Genomic DNA, 10015 nt, shown 5'->3' with positions numbered 1-10015 from the left:
GCCATCAGGTTTCCCAGGGCTCGGGATGGTCCTAGCACAACTGTTCACCGTAGAGACTAGTTGGCTTGTTTGTGGCTTTGAAGGCAATGGGGCCCCATTGCTGGTGGAAGTAAGAGGGTGGTATCCCCATACCCACAGCTCTCCTCTGACATTAATGGGAATGAGGTGCCGGGGAGGAGAGGTGTGGGCAGGCCTTTGGTCCCTGTGGATCTGGGTCATAGTCTCTCTAGAACTAAGTCACAGTCTTGTCTATGACTTAGTTCTGGAAGGGACTGCACTTCCCACTACAGCCGCAAGGGGCAGTCTTCTCGGGTCTATGCAGATGCTAATGCCCAAAATGCCATCCGAGATGCCACCAGGGCCCTCTGCTTACAGAGTCCATGAAATAAGAGTTTTGACCCAAGTCCCCTTCCCAGAGAGCCCAGTAGGTCCACAGAGATGCCTATGGTTGGTGCCCTGGTTCCCAGGAGCATCACTGGGCTGGGTTTACCTGGTGGGGCACAGACCTTCGATCCTCACCTGAGGAGAACAGACTCACACTTTCCAGGGATCCTGGTGAGAACCACCACAACAAGATAAAGAGGAGCCCCACCCCCTCCCCTGCCCTGCTGGAGTGCCTTGTCCCCCCACCCACACCCCAGACTACTGGGGGACCTGTGGGCAGCAGACCCCGAGCTCTCTCTGGGCCAGCAGGCAGCCTGGCCAGGGGAGTTTGTCCGAAGCAGGCAGAAAGACCCAAGACCCCATTAAATGAGGGAAGACAACTCTTTACCCCCACAGTGGATGTCCACGTGCCCTGGCAGTGCCCAGGCTCTCCTCCGCCCCTCCGCCATGGCCTGGGGTCCTTATTCTAGGGCTGGACCTCTGGGGGATGTGGGGTCCGCTCCTGGTTGGCAGGAGGAAGGGTGCAGAAGCTGAGAGGGCCCGGATGCCCCTGGTCCCACTGATGACTGTGCTGGAGGAGACCAGGCAGCGAAGTCCTGGCTCAGGAGGAGCGGCAGGCCTGGGACACAGGTGTGCGGGGTTTCACATTAGAGGGGTTGGGGTGGGGGCGTGATCACCAAGTCCGGGGGGGCGGTGCCGCAGAGGACAGAGCTGAGAGTAGAAGAGGGGACTGACGCTCACGCCTTCCAGCAAGCATTTGCGGGGTGCCTCCTGACCAGTCAGGGCAATGACAAGGTCTAGAGTAAGACCCAAAGGAGGGACGGCCACAGGGGGCGCAAACCCAGGGGCCAGGGAGCCCTCGCCAGCCAACGGTGGTGAGTCCTTCTGCAGAAGGAAGGGCATCCATGTATCTGACCGCCGTGGTCACCGACAGTGCTCGAGGTCCCCGTCAACAGACATTGGCTAAGCACTTTTCTTGGGCCCAGCGAGATGCTGAAGAAACACCAGTCCCCAGGGGTAAGCCCCCGTCTTCAGGGTGACATCCTTCTGGTGTGGACACTGTCTAAATTCCACAGGCGGCTGCAAACATTGAGAAGGTGAGGGTGGGACCGTTGCCATGGGAGATGGTGGCTGGGGTGTCTCACTCTTGCCCGGGGCTCTCACCCCTCTCCAAGGGGCCAACATTGGAGCCAAGACTGTACTTCTTTCTGTTTAGGTTCTCCAGGAAGCAACCTGGAGGAGAGGCTTATTTCCTACTGCCTTCTGAGAGTAAGCAGCCCTTGCAATGAGGAATGACAGGGGAGGCCAGGGAGGGCCAAGCCCCGTGCTGAGAGCCTGGGACACAGGCAGGGCAGAGACAGGACAGGCTCTCTGCCTGAGAAAGCTCACCAAGCAGGAGCAATCAGTACAGAATCGGGTCTGCAACCAGGCAGTCTGGATCCAAATCTCTGCTCCCCATTTATTGCCCAGGTCCCTTGTTTGGCCTCAGTTTCCCCCTCTGTAAAACAGACTGCAGAGCAATGTTGGTGGAGGTGAACTGGGATCAAAGGAGACCACAGAGGCGAGCAGCCAGCTCCCCACTTTGCACAGAGCTCGTCTCCACGTGCAATGGCCTCCCCCTAGTCCTCTGGGCTGTGGGGTGGGAGACGATCCCTTCTAGTGGTCATTCTGTGTACTGAATGACTAACTACTCAGAGGTTTTGTGGACAAGGCTGTAAAGACTGGATCTGAAGCCTGTTTTAAATCGTTTGCAGATCGAAACGTTACCCAATCTGAGCCCCATTCCTGGGGGGATTCTTGGGGCCCCAGCGCGATCTTCCAGTTTCCAAAGAGCGCAGTCCCCCACCCACCCCGAGACGCTTCTCCAGGGCTCTGGGCGCAAAGGACCGCAAGGAGGCTGGTACTGTGGTGTCTCGGGCCTTTATTCAGGAAGGTACAGAGCGACGCGGTCTGTTCGACAGGCACTGGGCGGGTGGGTGGTTTGTAACAGTTTTCTCCAAGGTGTCACGGAGAAAGGGGTGCAGAGGGAAGGAGAACCCTCTGGGGAGTGGTCTTCTCTAGGAGAAAGGCACTGGGGGTGGGCAGGGAACCCCTGGCCTCTTCCCAAGCCGACAGCCTGGGTTCTCTACACGTGGGGGAGGTGTAGGGGACGGGGTGGACTGGATGCGGGCAAACTCAAAGCTAGATACAGCGAACAGAGGAAAGAGTCCATGGGCGGGGGAAGGGGGGGGGCAGTGCTGTGTCCGGGCTCTTTCCACCGAGTGGGAAAAGTTCAGGAAGAAGGCACAGCTTTCAAGGACACACAGAATCCAGCCTCCCAGTCTTAGTGTTTTGTGCAATTAAAAAACCGGAAAAAATAAATATAACTTAAAAACTTCTTACACGACACTAAAGGCAAGAGAAACCTTCCGCGAACACGTGAAGCATGCTGCTCTCCGAGACCACCCCCGCCACCCGAGGCACAGCGAGGAGCCGGCAGGAAAGCCGCTCGTGCACCTGTGCGCCATGTGCACGCGCCTCGCTCGCCCTGCCCTCCCAGCACCTGCGCGGCCAGAATCCGAGGTGTCCCTGTGGGGACCAGGGCTGGGCAGGGAAGGGTTCCGGGAAATTCTACTCAGGATCCATCTTCTCCTTTAGGACAGGGAGGAGGCAGGGAAGGGGGCACGCCAGTTGGAGAGAAGAGGTGCGGGAGAGGAGAGTTATTTAGTACATACAGAACCCCAAGCCCTAAGGAAGAGAATAACATCGCAAAAAAACTACCACTTTCGCTGATAGAACGTGCCCCAAAGCAACCTGTAGCCGACTTATCAGCAGTGCAGACCTCCTCTGATAAACACATCCCTTGTATTTCAGCACATCGTTCGCAAACAATTGGTGCCTGTTTAAAGTGCTTGGAAATTTTGTTCTCTTAAGTAGCTCAAGCTGGTCCCTCGCACTTCCTGTTCAGAGCATTCATTTGCTTTAGCAAAATTTCTACATAGATCGAGGGCGGGCGACTTCTGGCCAGCCCACAGCGCTGGGATCTGGAATCTGGAGGTCTGAATGGACGATGTCCCTCCCCCAGAGGACTGCCAAGGCACAGACCACCAGGCCCCTTCTGAGCCACAGGTGACTCCAGCTCCAGAGGGAGGCCCAGAGCTGGCTGTGGTGCTCCTGCCTTCAGAGGGTCACATGCTGTCACGAGACCTCTTGTGCTCAGCTGGGCGGGGGTGTGACCTTTAGCATACCCCACATTGGAGCTCACCACTGTTTTCAACAAAAGCCAGGAAGTTTAGAAGGGATTTCCTTTAAAAAAAAAAAAAAACACACACAAAACTGTACTTAAACATCCTCCTGTGACCCGCCCTCTGCCCCCACCAACCGTCACACACCCAGCACGAAAAGGGGAAATGCTGGTGTCCTAGAGGGAGGTCAGAGGTCCTCCAGAGACCCTGGGGTGACAGGGGGCAGCCCAGGAAACTTCTGGACTGGTCCCTCTGGAGGAAATGACCCCAGCACCTGCCGCCTGTCAGAGCTCAATTCTGCCCCCGCCCCCATACATCCATGGGCCAAGGAAGGCACCTGGGGAGCGCAGCTCTGCATGGCCAAAGAGCTGATAGTTTTGTTCTTACAAAGTCAGGCCAATTTTACATTCTTCTCCAGAAGAGAGACGTAACTTGCTTGAAAGTTAAAACACAGTTTAGGGGTTCCCCAGTCATGTTCAAGCAACCTGGAGACGCCAGGGAGAGATGCCACCCCGTCTCCCATCCCCTATGTTGGGGGTTGCCTGCACCACATTTGGAAAATGTGGGTCTAACCCCTTCAGGCACTAAGAGTTACTTTAGTGGGGAGAGGAGGCCAGTAAGCCAGGAACCTGCTTCCTCCCTGCCCAGCACTGCCCCAGAGCCTGCCTGAACTTTCTGGGGGCCTGATCTCATGAAAGAAGGCCAGGGAGATGGTGGGGGTGTGAATGTGAAGGGATGTACAGGGAGTGTGCTCTGTAGGTTCTGTCTTCTCCCTCTGGGGCTGGTTGTGTCCCGGCCCGCCCCACCCGGGACCCCTGACCTTACCACTGCAAGGCAGGGAGCTGGAGAAACAAGTGGCTCTGGGTGGTTAGGGAACATCCCTGGAAGCTCAGGTGTGTGGAGTGTCCTCTGAACTCAGAGGACGAGAATCATATGGAAGAATACAGCTCCTGCCTGCCCCCTCCTGCGAAGGCCTGGGTCGGAGAACATCTCCTGACTCCCAGGTCTGGCCCAAAGCTGGAGGATTTCAATACCAGATGGGTGGGGTGCCTATAGAAGGCCAACACCGTCTGTGCGCGCCCCTGGCCTGTTAATGGCCGACACGCAGTTCCCAGTGGCTTGGTGCCCCAAGACCAGCAGCCCGCAGCCAGGCACCTGCCCAAGCCCAGATTTTTACAACGACCCCTCATCCCGGCCCCCCCAGGGGGAGGATGGCACACATACAGGCTGAACTTGGCAGTGGCACTGACCGCACTGGCCAACAGGGGGCAGCAGGTCCCCGCAGGTGACGCATCTAGAGGCTGCGTCTAGCTCCTGGGTTAGTGACCCACCAGTAAGTGCCACAGCTACCTGAGTCTGCTTCCAAACCTCAGCCCACCAGAGCTGCCCTCCAGGCCGCCGAGCCCGGGTCTGGGCATTCCTCTTTTGTTGGGAGATCCTACGCACAGACAGATATAGAAACCCCAGCTCCAAGCCCTTCATGAGGAAAGTGACCAGAAAATCTCTCATCTGCTCTTGGAACTCTCCATCTCGTCTCTACAAAGTGTCTTGTAGTGCAGTTCGGGAGGGTCGGCTCTGGGGCTCACACCCTGATAGACGCAAAGGGAAATGAAAGGAGAAAGGAAGCGGAGGAGTAGGAAGGGACGGGGTGGTGATGCGGGTCCGTGGGGCCTCAGGCGAGTGGATCGTCCTGGCACATTTCCGTCAGGATGTCGATGAGGTTGTTCAGGCCCGAGAGGTAGCCATCCTCCCGGTTCCCCTCTTGCCAAGGCACGTTGTGCTGCAGGGTCTGGCCCTCGGGCAGGGGGGTGGTTTTCCCGAAGTCGATCATCCACACCTTGGCCTGCTCCTTCTGGTCATGGATGAAGAGAAGCGAGCTGCCGATGACCTGGGGGGAAAGGGCAGCGAATGGGGAGCTGGGGAGGGCAGCGCTGGAGCCCCCAGAGCTCGCCCCCTGCAGCCAGAGTGCTGAGGAGCCCAGAGCTCGAAGACCCATCCCACCTGGCAGAGCCCACCCAGGGTGGCGGAGCAGGGGGCAAAGGACGCCGGCCACCAGGACAGCTACCATCTTCCGTGTGGGCGGCATCAGGGAGGATCTCTGGGGTGGCAGACCCTTGCCCCCACTATTCAGACCACGGCTAAAGCTTGGGGTCCTACCCTGCAATTCCTACCTCCTGATAGACCTGTCCAGTGCACACACAGCCCCTCAGGAGGGTGGCAGGGAGGCCCAGACCACCCCCATTCCAGTCGCATGACCCAGGCAAAGCCTGAGCAGAGAGGCCCGGTAGGGCCTCTGGGGCTGGTCTCTGCTATGGCCCGGCTCTGACACCGCCCCCCCCCCCCACCTGGCTCTGGCTCAGAGCAATTGCATGGAGTGAGGCACTTTCCCAAATACAAATCCATTCCCCACACCCTCCCCCAGATCACTGTGTGGGGCCGAAGGAAGTAAGAGAGTCTGGGGAGAGGGTGCGGGGTCCTTATAGCTCCCAGGTCCCGGGTGGTGCAGTGCGGTCCCTTGGCCCAGTGGGCAGGTCCTGGGGTTCCGAGGCCCATGCACAGCCCGTGCCCTCTGGAGCAGGCAAGCAGGCTGAGGGGAAGGGAGGCTCCAGTGGGGCCGCACAAAGACCTTTTACCGAGCTGGGGATCCAGAGGCCCTGGGAGGGGCAGAGGGCTTGCACATCCTGGGCCTCAGTGTGGAGTAGGGGAGGAAAGGGCAACCTGGGGATGGCTAGGCCAAGAGCAGCTGCTCAGGGCAGAGCCCACCCTGTCTGCCCTCTGGGCAGTCCCTCCTCACAGGCAGTCCTACCCAGGCACCTGCCAGAGCCACCAGGTGGGACAGGTGCACCCTGACCGAAGGACAAGTTAGGGATAAAATCGAAGGGCAAGCTGGGCTGTGTGTTCAGAAGCAGGGCCAGCCTCGTCACCTGCACCAAGATGCTGTGAGGCCTGGCAGGGCCTGCCCACCCCTCCCCCCGCCCCCCGGGGAAGTTCCCAGCGCCCGGGGTCCTGGGACCACCCATTTCCTGTTCTACCTGCTGCCCCCGCTGCCCTCTCTGTGGGCCGGTCTCAGGCTTAGGCTCAGGCTCAGGCTCAGGCTCCCTCCGTGCAAGACCCTGACAGAAGCTGCTTTCTGGAAGGAGCTGCAAGGCTGTGGGGAGCGTGGGGTGCCTGCTTCACCACGGCAGTAACCGTTTCCGGGGAGCGGCGTGCATAGGCGTGTGCGGCGTGTGCATGTGCACATGTGTGCGTGCACACTCCAGGGGCCGGAGGCCTGGGATCTCTGACCCCACGGTCCTGCAGAACCCCCCAGGGAACTCTGTCTCGGGTGTCTGGGTTCCCTGGCTGCTGCCCCCGCAGACATACAGACGTGGAAGCAGGAACAGGTGGAAAGTTCCAGCCAGGCTCTCAGGGTGGTGCCCAAAGGTCTCTGGTGGTGATGGGGGGGCTGCTTCGGCAGCTCTGGGGGCTCTGCCCTGAGACCTGGGGGCCTGTGGGATGGAAGTCTCGGGAGCCAGGTGGGGCAGGAAGCAGTGGGAGGATGGATGACCACAGCCCTGAGGCAGGACAGCTCTGCGTGGTCTGTCCAGGGAGCTTGGGGCAGACACGTGTGGACGGGGCTCCTGCCGGCAGCGATTGGCCAATCCCGGGCAGCCTGCCTCTCTGGCTGCGTGGTCCTAATACTTGCCCTCGGGTTTCCAGAAGAAGCAGGCCCATGAGTGTGGGAGGTGTGCTCACCACTCAGGTGGGCAGACCCAAAGGCTGCCGCCACAACCCAGAGAAGGAAAGCCCGGTATTTACCTCGTGGCATTTGAAGAAGGGAGAAACTTCTAGAGTGGCCCGAATGTCTTTCAGCCGGTCCCGGTAGGCGATCTGGGGACAGAAAATGGCCAGAGTTCTAAACACTTGGGGGTGGGGCGGCTTTTTGCCAGGTATCAGAGTGGAAGGGACCTTCTGCCCTGAGCATTTATTCCAAGCCCCAGGCCCAGGCGAGGCGGGCAGCCCGACTCCTGGTGCCCCGCTTTGTCCATCCACACTCCTTTGTGAGCGGGAGGGGAGGGAGGGGAGGCCCCTGCTGAGCCGTGCAGCTCCTACGAGTTCTCACACGTGGTGACAGTCATTCTGGAAGGCCAATAGTGAGGAGGCAGCCTCCAAACAGCCCGGCCACCATGGGGCCTTCCAGAACACAGACCTCGTGCCCGTGACCTTCCGAAGGGAAAGTGGGGAGCCTCTGCCAGGGGCCTCTCCGTGCAGCCCTCGGATGTGGACAGAGCTGCGCCGGCCTCTGGGGTGCCTGCCGTCCCCAGGGACTGTGGGGAAGCCCGCTGTATGCAGGGTCCCACATCCCTCGACGCCCTCCTCCTGCAGAAGGCCACGGCCCAGGCTTAGCACCACCAAGAGTGAGGCATGTGCTCTGTGGCAGGCAAACAGGGGGCTCGGGCCGTGGAGGAGCTCGGGGGTGCACCCCATGCCCGAAGTCTCCTTGCCAGGGCCTCAGGGAAGCCTATCCGGCCTGCAAAGGAGGGAGGGAGACCCTCGAGTGCAGCCAGCTCGGAGTCCGCTCAGAGATAACGCTGTCCAGGTCCACCCCTGCTCAGAAGGAACCTGTCCCTGGGGGCTCCAGGGCCCATATCCCCAAAGCACCTGGGTCTGTCCCAGGGCACCTTTCCCATGGGGTGCGGATGTTCAGTACACCCTACTTCTGCCTGGAGGGTCAAGGTCCTAACCCCAGAGGTCAGAGCCATGGGTCTAGCTTGTCTACTACTGCAGTGGCCTGCACGTGAGTTCCCACTCTGTGCTTTTGTAGTTGGGCCTTTGACCCTCTCAGTCCCTCACCTGTGAAGTGGGGACAAGAAATTCTCCCCGCCCCAGGAGACTGCCCTGCGGATCTGGTGAGCCCACAATGGTTGGCAGGTGCTGAGACTATAGTGGCAGCAATCCTCTCATGGGAGGGAACCGTCCCCAGCGCCGTTAGGGGATGGCAAGGGAGAGAGTGAGCCCACTGAGTGCCTCCGGTGACCCTCAAATGGGGCTGGCAACCGAGTCAACTTCCTCTGTACCTGCCCAGTGGGAGTTTGGGGCCGGCATGTGGGCCTGGCGGCCCGGTTCGGTCCAGGGCTAGGCAAGCCTAGGGGGCCATGGGTGGTCCCCGTGCAGCTAGCCCCTCCCGGGAGTGGTGGGGGGCTGACTTACCAGGATGTTGCGGTTCCCCTTTGTGAACTCTCTGAAGGCCTCGGTGACCTGCTCCCTCGTTTTGGTCTTCTTAAAGTCCCGGTTCACGGAGCCGTCTTCTTTCTGAGAAGGACAAGGACGCCCCCCAGGGGTGTCAGCAGAGGGCTCGGGGGCTGGCAGGGCGCTCACCCACCTGGCAGCCCAAGGATGCCCATAGCTCATGGGGCTATGGAGACCCTGTGGTGCCCAAGTGCTGGGGAGGGAGGCAGGCGCCCGCACTATCACAGGGTCAGGGGAGGCCTGGGGTGTGCAGGCCAGGGATGGAGGGGTGGGGCCGTGGGCAGCAGGGGCTGGATGAGAAGGACGGGTCTCCACTACACTCGGGGCTTTGCCCTCAGAACCCGAGTGCCCGCGGGTCCCTGCTGTCCAGACAGAAGACAGGGGCTTCCAACCCCAGGGTCAGCTAGGTTCCCTTTGTAATGTGAGATCCTTTATCGCAGGTTCCCTGGAGGCCAAGATGCTGTCTCTGCTCCCTGGCCCACCCCGGACAGGAGATGGCTCCCTCTTCTTATCCTGGCACTATGTGTGTTCTAGGCTGTTCCAGGGAAGCGCACGGAGCTTAGCTCCCCCAGGAGGAGCTCTGCTCTTGGGGACGAAGGCTGAGGAAGGATGGCCCCACGTGGAGTCACCACACTCGGGGGTCTGTGCACCATCAGGCCGGTTAGTGCAACGTGGTCGCCTCGGAAAGGTTAAGCAGGGCGCTGGGGCGAAGGGACAGACAGCCAGGTGGACGGCCCGTCTCTGGGGGAGCGGAGGGGTGAGGCAGGGAAAGTGCTGGTGGGGACGCTGGCCGGACAGTGACCAGAGGTCAGAACATCCAGCTGGAGAGGGAGAGGTGAGGGATTGGGGGGTCGCTTCATACAGATAAGGAGAGAAAAATGAGCACTACGGGGAGGGGGACGAGCATGAAATTCATAGCCAGTCCGAGGGCTGGTTGCAGAAAGGAAAGAAAATGCTTGTTTCAGAGGACAGGGGGAAGGGCGAGTGGTTCTCTCACCCCAGAGCAGTGCCCAGGGGACCCTCTGCAGAGGTGCTCTCTGCCGTCAGGCAGCTGGCGGGCTGGGGGCTTCCAGCGAGCCAACCCCGACGCTGGGGCCCAGAGTGGGCCGAGTGTGGAAACCCAGCAGGGCCGTGGGAACCACGACCTGTGCACTTGCGACCCCACGGGGGCACATTGG

At 60.2% G+C, this 10015-nt stretch overlaps 1 protein-coding gene across 1 annotated transcript in view; it reads right to left on the bottom strand.

The window, feature by feature from the left end:
- Positions 1 to 2288: 2288 nt before the first annotated feature.
- The window catches only part of ITPKB (inositol-trisphosphate 3-kinase B), an 87897-nt gene continuing 80170 nt past the window's right edge, over positions 2289 to 10015 (bottom strand). The window contains exons 6-8 of the mRNA XM_044267392.1: positions 8799 to 8900; positions 7407 to 7478; positions 2289 to 5496 (exon numbers count right to left, since the gene is read on the bottom strand). Coding sequence (XP_044123327.1) covers positions 5281 to 5496; positions 7407 to 7478; positions 8799 to 8900 — 390 coding nt within the window. The 3' untranslated portion in view covers positions 2289 to 5280. The remainder of the gene's footprint in view (positions 5497 to 7406; positions 7479 to 8798; positions 8901 to 10015) is intronic.

The sequence above is a fragment of the Neovison vison genome, chromosome 10 (genome assembly GCF_020171115.1).
Source record: "Neovison vison isolate M4711 chromosome 10, ASM_NN_V1, whole genome shotgun sequence".
Taxonomy (NCBI): Eukaryota; Metazoa; Chordata; class Mammalia; order Carnivora; family Mustelidae; genus Neogale; species Neogale vison.
The sequence above is the reverse complement of the archived record's forward strand: the minus strand, read 5'-3'. Positions and strand labels throughout refer to the sequence as shown.